This window comes from Chenopodium quinoa, unplaced genomic scaffold (assembly GCF_001683475.1).
Source record: "Chenopodium quinoa cultivar QQ74 unplaced genomic scaffold, ASM168347v1, whole genome shotgun sequence".
Lineage (NCBI taxonomy): Eukaryota > Viridiplantae > Streptophyta > Magnoliopsida > Caryophyllales > Amaranthaceae > Chenopodium > Chenopodium quinoa.
This window is the reverse complement of record NW_018742815.1, coordinates 4,966,719-4,984,882: the sequence shown is the minus strand read 5'-3', so window position 1 is coordinate 4,984,882 and position 18,164 is coordinate 4,966,719. Positions and strand designations below refer to the sequence as shown.

The 18,164-nt window shown below is 37.1% G+C and overlaps 2 protein-coding genes across 4 annotated transcripts; both read right to left on the bottom strand.

Annotated features, from left to right (window-relative positions):
- Window positions 1–672: 672 nt before the first annotated feature.
- Window positions 673–10,464, bottom strand: LOC110725848 (protein ROOT PRIMORDIUM DEFECTIVE 1-like). Of its 3 annotated transcripts, none has more exons than XM_021905310.1 (3): window positions 8,671–10,464; window positions 1,271–1,380; window positions 673–1,076 (listed from the first exon to the last, which is right to left on the bottom strand). In XM_021905310.1, the coding sequence occupies exon 1, from the start codon at window positions 10,198–10,200 to the stop codon at window positions 8,728–8,730; it is 1,473 nt and encodes a 490-aa protein (XP_021761002.1). In that variant the 5' UTR covers window positions 10,201–10,464; the 3' UTR covers window positions 673–1,076; window positions 1,271–1,380; window positions 8,671–8,727. The 3 variants fall into 3 exon arrangements, with proteins under 3 accessions (XP_021761002.1, XP_021761003.1, XP_021761004.1); XM_021905311.1 differs by having other exon boundaries at window positions 1,271–1,338; XM_021905312.1 differs by lacking the exon at window positions 1,271–1,380.
- Window positions 10,465–11,200: 736 nt separating this feature from the next.
- Window positions 11,201–17,614, bottom strand: LOC110725847 (serine decarboxylase-like). Its single transcript, XM_021905309.1, has 6 exons — window positions 17,456–17,614; window positions 16,931–17,316; window positions 13,932–14,163; window positions 13,651–13,844; window positions 13,054–13,190; window positions 11,201–12,275 (listed from the first exon to the last, which is right to left on the bottom strand). The coding sequence occupies exons 2-6, from the start codon at window positions 17,253–17,255 to the stop codon at window positions 11,709–11,711; spliced, it is 1,455 nt and encodes a 484-aa protein (XP_021761001.1). The 5' UTR covers window positions 17,256–17,316; window positions 17,456–17,614; the 3' UTR covers window positions 11,201–11,708.
- Window positions 17,615–18,164: the final 550 nt, after the last annotated feature.

Genomic DNA, 18,164 nt, shown 5'->3' with positions numbered 1-18,164 from the left:
TCTTTTTCTTAAATATATTTTCAAATGAGACATATAAAAACTGAAAGAAAATATAAAAACATTACACCTGCCTAAATGCCTGTGTGGTACTGGGGACTGGGGTAGCCATAAAAATAAAAAATAATAATAAAAAAGGGTACCAATTAATACTCATATAATTGAGTTTTAAAGATGTAATAGGATCAGTAAATTATTGAAAAATCCAAAATTTTGATTTGATTTTGATTGTTTGATTCGAGTTTTCTGGATGTCCAGTTTGAAATCCATTTTATTAAGATACCAACTCAAAAAAGGTTTTTCCAAAAATAGAAGTATTATATTTGAAGCTTTAATTAATTTTTATAGAAAAACCCATAAACCTAATGTGTTGATAGTCTGATACTCTATTGCTCTAGTGTGTTATATCTTAAATGTTTATATATCAAACTGAAGTTGACAAAATGAGAGAACAAAATTATAGATAACGTGACATGTATACCTTTTTTAAAAACTATTTTATTTGATTTATTTGGTGTATAAGTTATAGGTGAATTTAAAACAAATTTCGTGTGTTATAGATGTTGGAAAATATTAAAGTGAAAGCTAAGAATAGACTATTTAATATTTATGTTCTCCGATAAATGCACATATTTTCAACATGTAAGTCCAAAGGTACAAGTACGCACAACTTTGTTCAGACCAGCCCATGTATCTGACCCGTTTTTCATGGGCTATTAAAACTTATTGATGCCTTAAAATTAGTTCAAATTTGCTATCACACAGAGAATTACATAGGTTCTTTTGATTGAATGAGAAAAATTTCACGTAAAAGTTGTTTACAATGATTAATGTTTAACAAGAAAGCAGAGCAAATTGTGACTACGGCCTCTGCTGGTGTTGGTTAATTCGGAAATCGTGATGCGACAAGGAAAGGGGCAAAGTTTACTCATCTTTCTCTGGTGCTAGGCCTGCTGATAGTTGTCTCAGTCCTCAGGAGCAATGTCTAAAGCCTTCATACTCTGATCTTCTGCTTGAAATTAACTCCAAATCTGGTGGTTCAAACATCAACATTGAGGGCAACGGCATACACATGGTTCCTGCATAAATGAAGGTATGCCACTCAATCAATTTTCAACTCCAACATGCGTCATTTAATGCTAGGCCTTTAAAGACAAACGCATAAGCCAGAGCAAGGTACAAACACTCCACGAGTCCCAAGTTAATTCCCAAAAAATCCATTCGGTTTTTCAAGAAGACAAATCATAAGTTGATTCATGGAGGTTCATAATACCTGATGGCTAATGCTGCTGCTAGGTTTTGCCAATTTGTCTATGGCCGTGAAATTCATGGAATTGAATACTGCATAGAAAACAACTTTATAAACCATCCATGCCATCTTTTCTGTCAGCAGAATTACAAGTGAATGTTACAAGCTGGTTTGAGTTCATAAGGAAACACATAGTATGATAGTTATACAATAAAATAGTATCATAATGAAGTTGGCAGAACAAGGAAAGGTGCACTAAATGCATCGTTTTACAACAAAAAATTACCAATGATATTAGCCTGTTAATATTTGACCACTCCGATGAAAAATAAATTTAAAGAGCTGCCAAGTTTAACTAGATCTTGAATTCGGCTTTTTCTAAATAATTATTAACAATAATGTTGGGGAAAAAATTGAAAGATGAACCTGTACATAGAGTAGATTGTAAGCAATTTATTACTCCATAGTATACAATTCAGAGACGAAAAGGTTCCCCATCAATAAGATCAATATCAGACATAATTAAGTCAAGAATAATATATGTGAAAGCAGGAATGACAATATAAGACCATATGGGATGCTTAGCAAGTTTAAGGCAAAAGTGGTCACCCATTCATCCATTCACATGATGTGAAGCATCCTCAAACTACTTGTTTAGACATTAGGTAGTGACAGACGATGAGTATAAGCAAACAAAAAATAAGGAAAGCGATAAGACGTTCTCACTTCATGGGTGAAAAAATGTGGGCTCTGGCTTTGCATAGCACTTTGTACATGATTTATCAAAGCATATTTGCAAACCTTTGAATTAGGAGAAATGACAGTACATTCAGGTATCAAGAAGGGATATAGATAAGAAGAACTCCAGCAAGCTAGCCAACCTTACTTAAAGATACGAGGAGGTAAAAAAAAAGGGGAAAACGTCCTGATGCAAGCATGAAGAAACCGCGTCAAGAATGAAGGAGATTAGTTTCCAAGATATCTATGGTAAACTGCAAAATATCTATCTTCAGTATTTATTAAGCATCACAGTGCAGTCCTCCAGAAAGGTTACATACATAAGATTATAAGGTTTATTTTCTCTACACCCTATTTCCTCAACAACTATTGCTGGTATTAGGTGCAGTTTGTAAAAGAGAAGAGAAGAGGTGCTTATCCACATGAATTGCAAACTATTACCAGAACTACAGCTAAGTATACGCACAGACAAGTTCAAAAATTAAGTTTTCTGGAGAGAGTAAAAATTCAAACTTTAGACAAATGAGCTGGGTTTTCATCAAAATATATCTCTGGTATTTGGAAACAGATACAAGGCAGCAGCAGAAAAGGTGAGACAAATTTTTTCGGACCAATGAATATAAAAAAGAACTTATGAAGAGGAATGCGTAGCAAAAGAACTCTTTCAAGCTACAACTATTCCACCGAAAATAAATTTTGTCCAGCCATATGCTAAGAGTCTAAGACTGTTAGCTGGTTGTAATTTGCGAAGTAAATTTAACGAATCAAGAAAAATACTTATTGACGTAGGTATAAGGTGAAATGAGAGTATAACATATGTTGTGCGACAGCGGAAGCAAAGGTCGTAAACAAACAAGAAAACAATAAAGAAATTCAATGCAAACAATAAGAACAACACCAAGAATTTACGTGGTTCACTATCGATGTGATAGCTACGTCCACGGGCACCGAGATCGAATGATTTCACTATAAACTGCAAAGATTACAAAGATGATTCTTGTATTTCTCAAGAACGGCTCTCACTCTGTCTCTCTTAACCCTAATACTGATATTAGGGAGGTTTTATATTAATCCCTAATTAAAAGATACTTGGGCAAAAAGATAATAAAATAAGATAACCTAAAACCGCAAAATCCGCGTTCCGTATTTTTCCTTCTCCGCCCGGTCAGACCGGGCAAGGTCTGCCCGATCGGGCGCGAGAAGAAAACTCCATACGAATGCTTCAACGTATCCAACCCCCACCGCCCGGTCAGACCGGGCAAGGTCTGCCCGATCGGGCGAAGGCTCGCCCGGTCGGGCGAAGGCTCGCCCGGTCGGGCGCGAGAGCAGCTTCTTCAACGAATTTGCCAGGCACCTCTTCTTCTTCCGCCCGGTCAGACCGGGCAATGTCCGCCCGATCGGGCGGACAAAGCTACGAAGTACGAGTCACCTAATATACTTATCAACAATCTCCACCTTGACGAGAACTCGTAGTCAGCAAACGACCCCATCAAGACATAGTGAAAAAACATCTCAAGCCAAACCCGATGCAGGACTCATGCATAAGCCATACATCCCGATAAGTCTTCAACCAAGACCCATCACATACTCGTCTCCAAGTATAACAACTCATAATGCTCCACCTGCATCACAAGCCCCGGGCAAGCTCCACCTTAATGCCAACACACCTACACCAGGAGCTCCCCAACTTCGCCCCTCAGGGCCTACTACATCACGTAGTAATCAATATTTAGCAAGTCTAAGCAATGTTTAAACTTGCTAAACGGAACAGGCTTAGTGAAGAAATCAGCCGGGTTGTCAGCAGTCCCAATCTTCTTCACCTTAATCCTCTTGTCAGTACGTAAGAAATGATACCTGACATCAATGTGCTTCGTCCGATCATGGTGTACTTGATCTTTAGCTAAGCAAATCGCACTTAGACTATCACAATACACTGTAGCAAAATCCTGTGCAATACCCAGTTCACCTACTAGGCCTTTGAGCCAAATAGACTCCTTAGCTGCAGAAGTTAGAGCCATATACTCAGCTTCAGTAGTTGACAACGTAACTGATGACTGCAATGTAGACTTCCAACTAACCACAGAACCACCCAAAGTGAACACATAACCAGTCACAGACCTCCTGGTATCCACATCAGCTGCATAATCAGAATCACTGTACCCAGTGACCAAGCATTCCCTACCATTCCCGTACACAAGACCAATATCAGTTGTCCCTCTCAGGTAGCGAAAAATCCTTTTCACCCCTTGCCAGTGTTCCCTCCCAGGTCGAGCCATAAACCTGCTTACAACACTAACAGCATGCGCAATATCCGGCCTAGTACAGACCATAGCATACATCAAACAACCAACCGCATTTGCATATGGAACTCTAGACATATAAGACAACTCCTCCTCTGATTGAGGTGACATAGACAAAGACAACTTACAACTAACAGTAGTTGGCGTACTTATAGGCTTCGATTTTTCCATCCCAAAACGAGACAAAATCTTTTCAATGTAGCTTTTCTGAGTCAAGAAAAGCTTACCTCTAGCCCGATCCCTGTAGATCTCCATACCCAAAATCTTCCTAGCTGCACCCAAGTCTTTCATGTCAAACTCCGAGTTAAGCATCTCCTTTAATCTAGCAATATCAGATTTATTCTTTGTGGCAACCAACATGTCATCAACATATAACAAAAGATAAATCACGGAACCATTATCCAGCTTACTATGATACACACAGCAATCATATGAATTCCTGTCAAAACCTTGTGAAACCATAAAAGAATCAAACCTTTTGTACCACTGTCGGGGGGATTGCTTAAGTCCATACAATGACTTTAGCAATCTGCAGGCATAGTGTTCCTTTCCAGGAACTTCGAATCCTTCGGGCTGCTTCATCAGAATCTCCTCCTCCAAATCGCCATGAAGGAAGGCCGTTTTAACATCCAACTGCTCCAGCTCAAGATCAAAATGTGCTACAATTGACAATAACACACGGATAGAAGTATGTCGAACCACAGGTGAGAATATCTCAACAAAGTCAACCCCTTCTACCTGACTGAACCCCTTAGCAACTAGCCTAGCCTTAAAACGTATTTGCTCAGTTTCCGACAACCCTTCTTTCTTCTTGTAAATCCATTTACAACCCACAAGCTTCCTCCCTTCCGGTACCTTTACCAGTTCCCACACTCTGTTCTTGTAAAGGGACTGCATCTCTTCACCCATTGCGGCAAGCCATTGCGCAGACTCACTACAACTAATTGCTTGTTTATATGTGGCAGGTTCAAATGACTCTACATCATCAGCTACACTCAATGCATAACCTGTCATCGCATCAACACAGCAATTTCTTCCCTCCATCTCTTCAATCAATCTAACAGGCTTCTTGATAACTCGTTTAGGCATCTCAAGAATGGTGTCAGGTTGACTAGATGACCCCTGATTAGATTGCTCCACCTCATCCCCAGAGTTAGAATGAGTAGGAGTAATCTCAGGTTCAGGAGTACCCGGCACTGGAACATCAGCATCATCATCAATATATTGTACCCGAGGTAAATCAGCAATGGTAGACTGATGTACCTCAAGTACCCCATCTGTCTGTAATAAATTGTCTCCTTCCCTTCTCAAATCTGAAATCTCTGCATTTTTAATTGAATACATGGTGTTTTCATCGAAAGTAACATCCCTACTAAGAATGACCCGACCCTCCGAAGGTGAAAAAATTCTAAACCCCTTCACACCATCCCCGTACCCAACAAAACACCCCTTCTTGGCTCGTGGATCCAGCTTACCCTCAATAACATGATAATAAGCAACACAACCAAAAATCTTCAAATTCGAAAAATTAGGCAACTTACCACTCCAGATCTCAAACGGAATTTTGGAATCAATTCCAGAATGAGGACCCCTATTAATGACATAACAAGCTGTTAACACAGCTTCACTCCAGTACCTCCTCCCAAGCCCTGCATTAGAGAGCATGCATCGAACTCTCTCTAGCAGTGTCTGATTAACCCGTTCTGCTACACCGTTCTGCTGTGGTGTCTTCCTGACAGTATGATGCTGACCTATACCCTCATCTGCACAGAACTGATTAAACTCGTCTTTGCAAAACTCTAGCCCATTGTCCGTTCGTAGCTTCTTGATCTTCCTTCCTTGTCGATTTTCCACCAAAGCTTTCCATTGCTTGAAAACTTTGAAGGCCTCATCCTTTGACTTAAGCAACCTAAGCCATGTGTATCGGGACTTGTCATCAACAAATGACACAAAATAGTGGTAACCTCCCATACCTTCAACTCTAGATGGACCCCAGCAATCTGAATGGATGTAATCGAGCACTGCATCAGTAATGTGAGCACCCTTGCTGAACTTTGACCTGTGTTTCTTACCAAACACACAATGCTCACAAAATTCAAGGTTGGCAACCTTGACCCCGGATAGAAGACCCCTCTTGGACAATAGCTGCATCCCCTTCTCCCCCATATGACCAAGCCTCATGTGCCAAATCTTAGTCATCTCCTGGTGAGATACAGATGCGCAAACCGCAGAACTAGGCAGTGTAACACCCTCAAAAACATAGAGGGTGTTCCTTTTGATACCCTTAAGTACCAACTCAGAACCTCTGAAAATACACAACTCCCCATCTGAAAACACACCATTGTACCCCAATTCATCCAGGGTACCCAATGAAATCAGATTCTTTCCTAAAGCAGGAACATGCCGTACATTAGTCAAAGTTAACCTCCGCCCATCAACAGTCCTCAACCTCATGGAACCAATACCTGTGACCTTACATGGAGCATTGTTACCGACTATAACCATACCCCCATTGCGAGGTTCATATGTATCAAACCAATCTCGACGTGGACACATATGGAACGAACACCCCGAATCTAGAACCCAGTTATCAGATAAATCATCAGACCTAGCAGAACTGACTAATGCTAAATCTTCCTCTGAATTATAGCTCTCATTCGGTTTCTCTTCAACTACAGCAGCCTGGGACTTGTTTTTCCTCACCGGACAATTGTTCCTAAAGTGACCCGGTTCTTTACAGTAATAACATGTTTTAGTAGTAGTTTTACTAGATCCATCCTTGCCGTTTCCAGCACCCGACCCAGCATTGTTCCCCTTGTTAAACCCCTTATTCTTTTTAGACTTTCCGGACTTAACAAATAACCCACTACCATTATCCCCATTATCACTCGTAGCTTTCATTCTGAGTTCCCTAGTATGAAGTGCTGCCTTCACTTCTTCTAAGGTTATAGAATCCTTACCAACAACAAAAGACTCTACAAAATTCTCAAAGCTAGACGGTAGAGATACAAGTAAAATCAACGCAGCATCCTCATCATCAATTTTAACATCTAAATTACGTAAATCAAGCAAAATAGAGTTAAGTTTTTCTAGATGTTCCCGTAAGGAAGTACCTGACTGCATCCGGAGGCTAAACAACCGCTGTTTCAGTAATAATTTGTTGGTCAACGACTTAGTCATATACAATGACTCCAGCTTCAGCCACAATCCAGCCGCCGTTTCCTGATCAGCAACCTCCGTGATGATTTGATCATCAAGACTAAGTAATATGGTAGAGTGTGCCTTCTCTTCCATAACTTCTAACTGCGAGTCAGTCGGTCCGTCTCCTGACTCCGAAGTAGTACTCTTTGGAGCCAACGGACGCCATATCTGCTGTTGTTTTAACAGAGCCTTCATCTTAATTTGCCATAGCCCGAAACTATTTTTCCCGGTAAACTTCTCAATTCTTATTGTTGAATCTCCTGCCATTGTTATCTTCAAGAAACTCTCCAAGGATTGAACCTGAGCTCTTGATACCAATTGTTGTGCGACAGCGGAAGCAAAGGTCGTAAACAAACAAGAAAACAATAAAGAAATTCAATGCAAACAATAAGAACAACACCAAGAATTTACGTGGTTCACTATCGATGTGATAGCTACGTCCACGGGCACCGAGATCGAATGATTTCACTATAAACTGCAAAGATTACAAAGATGATTCTTGTATTTCTCAAGAACGGCTCTCACTCTGTCTCTCTTAACCCTAATACTGATATTAGGGAGGTTTTATATTAATCCCTAATTAAAAGATACTTGGGCAAAAAGATAATAAAATAAGATAACCTAAAACCGCAAAATCCGCGTTCCGTATTTTTCCTTCTCCGCCCGGTCAGACCGGGCAAGGTCTGCCCGATCGGGCGCGAGAAGAAAACTCCATACGAATGCTTCAACGTATCCAACCCCCACCGCCCGGTCAGACCGGGCAAGGTCTGCCCGATCGGGCGAAGGCTCGCCCGGTCGGGCGAAGGCTCGCCCGGTCGGGCGCGAGAGCAGCTTCTTCAACGAATTTGCCAGGCACCTCTTCTTCTTCCGCCCGGTCAGACCGGGCAATGTCCGCCCGATCGGGCGGACAAAGCTACGAAGTACGAGTCACCTAATATACTTATCAACAACATATCATCAGACTTCCCTCAAAAATTATATGGTACATAGACTACATACCGTCACAGCAATATACATATACATATACATATATATCTCCAATGAGCCACCTAATTAAACTCTAAAGCCAATTATAGCACTCGAACACTGTTACAGACTTACAGGCCATACAGATAATGCAACACGGCTAAAATAATAAAATTTGATGTAAAAAATTGCTATAGTTCAAACTTCAAAAAGTCTTACAGTAATGTTAGGCATGCAGCCGAGAAGCATCCATTGTAAATAATGACAGGATTATGGTTAAGCATCCTTATAAGCACTAGAAACTTCCTCAATATCCATCTCAGCATCATTTGCAAGCACATCATCATCTAAACCATCCAATGTACTCTCTTGCTCTAAGTTCACTTGGAGTCTCTCATCATCAGAATCACTCTTGAACAAGTTTTCATCCTCAATATCAGAAAATTCGTCGAAAGAGGCAGCCTTCTTCTTCTTCCCTCTATAACCAATCAGATTCATAACCTTTTCCTTCCAAAGAACCAAGGGGCATTTCTCAATCAACTCCGGCCCATTATATGCCTCATTCAAAAACACATGAAACCGCTTCCCTCTCTCTGAAACATAAAATATACCAAAATGCTTCAACAACAACCTCATCAACTTCTGTGGTATCACAAGCTCACGTCGAAAATGAGTTAAATGGTCAGTAACCAGCCTCTTCTCAAGTGTAAAACTAAGCAATTCATGCATAACCGCAACTGCTCGTTTATCAAATTCTTGTGATCCGGCTGCTAGCCCTCGAGCATCAGCATAAGGGGATAAATATTCCCTCTTCTGAAAATGCTCTAATGTTCCACCAAACCTAAACAACTTCTTAAAATTCGGCGGAAACTTCATTGGAAATGCCAATGAAAGCTTCCCTGGAGAATGCAAATTCAACTCATCCCCACTAAAATTTTTCCCTCTTTTCTCCAATTCAGTAATTGCCCACTCATTTTTCCAATTTACCAATTCCAAAAACTCATGATCAACACCCCCATCATTTGCCTCAACCTTAACTAACCTAAAAAGATCAGGATACTTATGCACCCAATTGTTCCTAAAATCAAATGGCAACCCAAAATCCCTCCTAAAATGAGCAATCTTATCAACCCGAATTCGCTTATCAATCGACATCATCAAAATCCTAGTAACATACTCAGCTAATTTATCACTATGTGCTTCAATTTCTCTCTCCTCTTCCTCAAGCAAATCCTCAGCTTCTGGGGTCATTCCAACCCACAAAGTCCCTTTTCTATCCTTATACAAATCAAACAATTTCGGCGATTTTCGAAGAAAATCAGATAATTTATGAGGTTTAGGGAGGTTAATTTGACGACGTTCTTGTTCAAGATATCGAATTGAAATTACATGCTCAGGTTCAGATTTGATTACCTCCATTAAATGGTGGATTTTGGAGAAAATTTTCCATCTTTCTGTGACAATTTCAAGGTCGTGAACTCGCTTCTTCTTGCTCCTGTCTTGTACTCTTTTGCTTGTTGTCATTTGACGATTTTGGTGGGTATTTGATGAATTGAGGATATTGTAAGAAATTTCATGAAATTTTTTGGTTGGTTTGATTTTTTGGATTAATTTCATTGACATCTTTGAATGAAAGTATGCAAAAATTTCTCTTTTTTTTCTCTCTTTGACTCTTTGAGAGGGTTTAAGGGTGCAGGGTTTTAGAGTCTGGAGGAGGATGAAGATGTTGAGAAGAACTGGGAGGAGCATCCAGTGTATAAGCCTAAATTGTAAATTAGGGGTAATTTTGTCATTTTAGCCAATAAAGAGAGTAGTTTGTCATTTTTAGCCAATAAAAGAGGGATAATTTTGCAATTTCATATTACAAATGGAAATTTTGTCATTTCATCTAATTTTTTATAAAAAAAATTAAATAATTGGGGGGTGATTAACAAAATTTGTAAATCAACTTAATAAATTTGAATTTTTCTTCAATTTATTTACTACTTCCGTTTGAACTTTGGACTATTTATACCTCACAATACTACTCAAAGTTGCAAAAAATATAAAAAAAATATAAAACAGAGGTAGTAATAAAATATAGTAATTGTCAAAAATTTATTTTTTTATTTAATTATATAAAATTAAAATACAGTAATTGTCAAAGGTTTTTTACATTTAATTATAAATAATTAAAAAAAAATCATTCTTCAATTTGAAGTTTCTTATTCTGTATTGAATTTTTAATTGAACTATAGAACAATGTTTTTATTTATTTATTTATTTTTATTTATTATGGTTTACATCAAATTATGCTAAGACCTTATTCACTCCACCAATCCACCCTTATGGCCTTATTGAATAAGATCAGTACAATTGTTTAATTTAAAAATAAGTAAAGTTCAGCATAAATAAATTCAGGTAAAAAAATAATTTAAATTAACCAAAATTAAGGTAAAAAAAATAGCTTAGATAAGTTTCATCCAAAGAACACTATATTTTTACAAAAATTTATTAAAGGAAAAATTGAAAAACAAAAATCACTTTTTCAAAAAATTAAGCCTTTTTATTTTTATTTTTTTTAATATTCAACCACCTTTACAAAGAAAAATTTATACTTCCGGTTTTTGTTTCATACTCTCTAGCATGTAAACTGAAGCATTTTTGTTGCTTTTTTTCACTTGCAAACTTGAATTTTACATATTGGTAACTAAAAATATTAGTGATTGAAACTATACATTGACAAGCATAATAGAAAACTGTTGGAATAAAAAAAAAAATTGTAGTGATTGCCAACTTTCACAGACGGCCATCATAAGAGAGGCACAATTGAACCACTGAATGTTGAATACATAGCCACTGTTAGTGGTTTGATCAAAAGAGATCTACATATATATATCATTTAAACTTCTAGCTTCAAGATAGCTCACAAACTCTAGAATACACTGATAGATATCACATTGGATTGTCCATTACATCACTGCTACATTTACGCGGTGTGTAATTTAAGTACACGAAACAAGCATACAATATAGTATTACGTAGATGGGTGGGATTGCTCAAACCCCATCTTTAACAAACATCTCACTTCTTATTTATGCCACATGAAATGCTATCTATCACTATGTAGATTACTTCTCTTCAACCTTGAAATAGAAGGCCCCGAGCATGAAAAGAAATACAAACACCATTAATGGCAACAACAATGATACACTGCTGTAAGCAAATCTGAATGAAATACTTCGGTCCAGTAGAAAACTAGTTAAGCAAGAAAATTCTCACTCATGCATAGGGCAAGCGCAGTTCTCCTTGCCTAACTCGGATGCAAGACATGGAGGTTGGTTGCCACCATCTTTGTACCAAGTTGAACGTTTCTCAACTAGCTCGTCAAGGAAAGTATTGAGCTTCTCTATTGTAACACTAGGCATCACAACCACATGAGCTATGCTTCCTTGGCAAGCTAGCTGCCAACGTCGGATAAACTCCTCATCGCGAGGACGCTCAAACACCACTGTGCTGCTTAGCTCATTGAGCATGACACTAATTCCAGCGTCTCTAAGCCGGTCTTTAAGGTAGTGGGCATTGCGGAGGCACTTTTGAACCTCTTTCTGGAAACCACGATATCCTTTTCTGTTCAAGGTACACCATAGAAATAGAGGAGCATGGCCATTCCTGCTCCCCATGATTGTAGCATCCCTTGAAGCGAGATACTCCACATTACTAGACAGAGTGTTGATGTGCTCCATCCTTGTTATCTGAACACCACAGGGCATTGGGCACCCCACAAATTTGTGGCCAGATACACTGACACTACCAATCGGCTTCTTGAATGTAACTTGAGGTGCCTGCATAGTGTAATGCTCATGAGCAGTAGCACAAAATGTGAAAAACTAATAACTTAAAATCAACAGCGTGCACAATAGCTTGACACAACCTAGCATCTAGCATGCAAGACAATTGGACAGTTCTCCAAAATACTTTGTATTAATGTAGGTGTTTTGAGAGGAATAAAACTTGGGCTACAACTCCTTGAACAAGCAAATTTTTTTCCAATTTTTGGACAAAGTGTGATGGAAAATGAACAATCCCAAGGACCGCAAAGATCAACAATGCAACACCCTGGTACGGACATCTTTACCAAGCAGCCAGTCATATCATTATGAGAACCAAGACCCATGACTTCAGGTGTTATGTTTGCTCAACTGATTTTAGCTTGTTTCAGACAAAACAAGTTATAAAAAATTCAAACAAAATAGCTTCTAAGTTTAGACAAGTTCACAAGTACGGATCAAGTGTAAGGAAACATGTTCAAATAAAACAAGAATAGACAATATAAGTTTAGATAAGTAAAGGGTGAATAGAACACATCCTACGTTTAGATATGTCAAAGTAAGCTGAAGAGAACACTCCCATATTTACTAATGCAACCAGTAGTTTCACCAACACTTTGTGAACAGTAAAAAGAAAAAACAAACCACGACAATACATGGTTGACAGTACCATGTACCAAGTGTCTAAAAACTAAATGTTCATATGTCACCACTTTTGTGAGGTGGAAAAACGTCTTTAACATAGCTACATTTTTTTCTTTAGCAAATGGTAAAAATAATGATAACTACTTACTCGAGTAACAAATGGTAACATAAGACCAAACAAGGCTCCATCACAGTGGATATAGAACCGATTGTGGGGGAAGCCACATTCTTCAAGAGTCTGTATCACTAGATCAAGATCATCAACAGCTCCTTTTACAGTAGTTCCTGCAATAAAAGCATTAGATTAGACACAGAAAGGTGTCAAACATGTTAATTTTGTAATTTAAGGAAAAAAATTTACTCACAAAAGATATCGAAGTTTTTTTTTCCTTTTGGGTTGGTGGGTGGGTGTGTGTAAAAAGTGTTTGATAAATATTTGATGGCTACGTTATGTATTAAAATGGCTAATAAGGACATTGGAAAAAATTATTCCTAGGAAAATTATCTAGAAATCTTGTTAAACATTTACAAAAAACTCCTACAAACATCTCTTTCAAACTTATCCTTTTGGGCTCAAACCTCTCTCCTAATTTTCTCTCAACCAAACTCTCCTATTAAAGATTTGATATAATCAAACCTCTCTTTAATATATATTTGGCCCCATAAAAATTTATATAAAAAAAATAATAATAATCCTACAAAACTAACATGTTCAAACTTTAAGAAGGAAAGTAAAAGGATCTACCTATGTTGACATTGATGATGGCGGGTTTATCCTTGTTCTGGAGAAGCTTGGCTCTGAAATCATCACAATCAACTTCTCCAGATGATAACGTCTCAATCTTAACACAATCCATCCTATACATGCGTGCAGCTTTGAAGATTGAGTAGTGTGACTCTTTTGAGGCATATAAAATGCCATCAGGAAACACTTCTCTCCTGAAAATCCATAAACCAGCAGAGAATTAGAAGACCATGTCCACCCTGATGTTCCATAATAGATTAATGGATGTTAAGTATACTTACCCCACAAGGATGCCATGAAGGTTTCCTTCTGTCCCACAGTTTGTAATATATCCCCAGTACTGGTCCTTCTCAATCTCCCAAAGACGTGCAAACCAATCTAACACACCCACTTCAAATTGCCTGGAATGCACACCATAGTTGCTCTCGATGAATGGATCACCGAGGTTGTTTATTGAAAAATGTTGCAATTGACTCAAAGCGCCATAGTCAAAGTCCAAGTTGTAAGGATATCCTGCAACAAGGTGAAGCAGCCACATCACAACAGTGCATGCATACAATTAAAAGAAGCCCAACAACATAAATCAAGGCTGGGGGGCAAGGACACATACTATCCACCTCCATATAATTTTTTGTACTATAAAGTATGTAATCAGTAAATGCAGCCCAACACATATTAAAGAAAAGCCTTAAGACTTTGTTGTCGAGCCATAACCAGAATTCTCGGTTTCATATATCTCAGACCATAAATTCTTCAGGCACAATCATGCCTTCTCCTTGATAGATGAATAATGGTAAGGATATCAAAAACATAATCATCTGGCATAGAATATGCTAAGAAGAAAACTCAGAAGAAAAAAGTGCATAAGAAAGGATAGACTGTTAGGAAATGTTTTATTCTTTTGCAGTTAACGATTACAATTATCTTCTGTTTCATATGAACTTGTGAAGTATACAGCTTTTCTTTGATTATAGTTTGTTCATACTTCAGTCAGTATTCTGTTTAACTTTTGTTCTCATTTTCAACTTTCTTTTGCGGTTAGCATTTATATTGTGATTGTAACAAAAGTTTTAATTGTATTAAAAGTATTTGCATCAACTCGAAGACTCGTGTTGGTCATTTATCTTTACCTTCTAATCGTAATACCAACAGTTTCCCACTCTTGGTTAGAAAAAAAAAAAATTAATAATAATAAGTACTGTGCAACAAATGCAAGCTAAATTCAGCCTTCAATAAGGAGCGTAGAACATTGCAGCATATAGAACAAGTACAACCTCAGTCGCTGTGCATTAAGGCCTGATATACAAAGGTAAAACCGTAAGAGGAACAAAGATCCACTTAAAATCTCAGCTTTCTAATACTTTAAACATGTCAGCGTTTCCATCTTCAGAAAAACATTTCTTTCTAGAAAAGAAGATTACAAACAAACACAATTTCTGCCACTCTTAAAAGTTAAGATGACATGCAATAGCCCTCCATTAGATTGATCAATTAATATGGTAGGTAGACCCTGATTTCAGGCTACCCAAAAGTTAAGAAAAAAAGACATCCACAAAATACGTATACTCCATTTATGTGATCTCAAATACGTAGTAATACTAATGGCATTTATTGTCCAAGGTTCAACAGGTAAACGATGTAGAATATTTAGAGGACACAACTATCTCCATCGTGATTGAGAAATCTAGCACAAAACAACCATGGAGTTGTGGATCATGCTTCATAACTTACAGGAACCATACAATTTGGACAGCTCACTAGTTACTATTTCTCCAAATGTTCAATGATGAAGTGGTGGTCCCTATAAAATTACAAACTATTTTTTTTTTTTTTTTAAGTAGGAAAATGACTACCACTAATGGACCATACTTTTGCAGTAAATGACTAAAAAAGAGAAAAGTGCAACAATTCCCCATGATTTCGATGATTTTTAATATGAAAAAGAGCCCTATTTTGCAGAACTACATCAACATGCTGAACAACTTAGAAGCGTGACACCAGAACTGATATCATATGATCTTTTAGTTGGCAGCTTGGCACCCTCTGGTATTGATCCCCTTGACCTTTCCCAGGTCACAAATTGTAAATCTCTCCACCAAAGGATCTCTACAAAAGTTATTTCTTCCTATTATCTCATTATAAATTAATCAATATCTTTTAATCAAAGAGGACAAAGACGCCCCATTAAGCGGCAAAGACTGCAATAACCCCCTCCCCTCCCCTCTTCCCCAATTAAAGAACAAAAAAGAAAGAAAACAAAAATATTAAATATTATTAAATATATATATATATATAAAAAAAAAAAAAAAAAAAAAAAAAAAAAAGAAAGAAAGAAAGAAAAAGAAACCAGTAAAGAGCAAATATCACCATATTTTACCATATAACCAGCCTTTTCAAGTGTGGCAAGACTTAATTTTAGACTTTCTAGTATCAAGTCCAAAAGTGTTATTAGCTTTTCATATTGCAAATAGAACTTTCAGCTGAAATTTCACAAAATAAAATAAGGAAAAACAATTTTCTTTCTAAACTCACCAGGACTGTGATGGCAGTCACAAAGAGCATTAACAGCAGTATAATTACTTGAACAACAAAATCACCTATCTGTCCAAATAATCATCACAAAGCTTTGTTTTTCGCTACAAAGTACTCCATAGTCCATACTATATACCAGTAACAAAGATTATCTGATGCCAAAAAATCCCAAATTTCCCCTGAATCAGATTAACTTCATACTCTTTTAAAAATAAACTAAATTGACACTAATCGTCTAATCCCATTATCTCACATTAAAATGCCTACCAAAAGCTTCAAAGCTTGAGGGGTATATCAAGTTATCAACAATCAAAAGCAAATTCATAATCAAACCGAAATCACTATTTATTGAGATAATTAAATATGCAATCTACCTTTATAATAAACAGTCATCATTATTAAATATACATTAGTAACTTGTTAATCAAGAAAATTAACTGAATGGAGCTCCCAAAAGCTTGTAAAAATCAAATTAAACAAGAAAACAAAAAAAAAATCTAAGTTACATGTAAATAAACAGTCATCGTCATTAAATACAAGTATACTATAGCAACAAATTAATAAAAAAAAAAACTGAATGAAACTCCCAAAAGCTTGAAAAATTCAAATTAAACAAGAAAACAAAATGTAAGTTACATATAAATAAATATACAATAATAACAAATTAATCAAAAGATCAAGAACTCAAAAAAAAACTTGAAAAAATCAAATAAAACAAGAAAACAAAGGAAATGATCATGATCATTACCCAAATGATGTTTAGTCCTCTCAAGCAAACTCTGCCTGTATCTAGCCAAAACTCCAGCCATATACGCCTCCTTATCGCCGGTAACCCCGTCATTATCCTCTGGTTCGGTAACATCAAAGCAAGACGAGTGAATATTCCGACCCAAAACAATCTCTCTCTCACCATTTTCACCAGTCTTCATCTTCTTCACTGCCCCATTTTCGCCATTACAAACAACCGGCGGAATCGGCTCTAAAACCACCGCCATCGGATCCAAATCCTTTCGGTTCAACAGATCAACAACATCATGGTTCAATTCTTGGGGTAATGTTGCTAGTCCCGCCATTTTTGAGTCAAAAATTGGGATTTTCAAAACCCTAATTTGTCGATTCAACCTGAAATTAGGTCTGAAAGTTTCAACAAATTGAAGTCAGATTAAGATCATGAAACTCAATAACGATAATTAATTTAAAATTAACAAATTGATACAGTAATTTTTTTTTAATTATTAATTGATTGATTAAGATTGTGAGAGTAAATAATGACCTGCGAAAATTGGGGAAAAGTTGATCCGAAATGGCAGGAGAGAGAGAAAGAAGAGAGAGATTTCTGGAAATGTTTGGATCTAAAGAACGAGGTGAAGGTGAAGGTTAGCTTGGAGTTGTATATATATAGTGTGCGAGGACGAGTATCCGAGTATTACTGGTATTCCACTGTCTTATAGGAGTTGGCCGAGTTGCGTATGTTACTTGTCCTTGTTGCATTTATCACTTGCAATTTGCTGCATAAGTTACTACTGGGTACGTCGATAGGTCACTAAAAAGGGTATGCATTGAGTTGAGGAGTTATAAACTGACTCGATTTGACCTATTTAAAAGTGATCTGATTTTGATGTTGATTTGTGTGGGTACAATGATTTAGTATGATTTTGGATATAGTTAGACCCGTCTGAATAACTCAATCATCCAAATTGACACCTTTAACAGTGAAATTGTTATATACCCGATGTATGTAGAGTTTTGAAATTGGATATGTAGTGTGGGTTTTGGATCGGTTATGATCAGCTTGGGTTGCATCATAATTGGATAATGTCGGGTTGTTTTATTAATTTGGGTCAATATGGATCTGTTCGAGTCACTCTGATTTTGTATCATTCAAATTTTAGATCATTCTAACAAGCTATAAAGCTATGGATGGAATTCTAATCAAGGTAATGTTACTACAATCACTTATACTACCTCCATTTATTATTTTT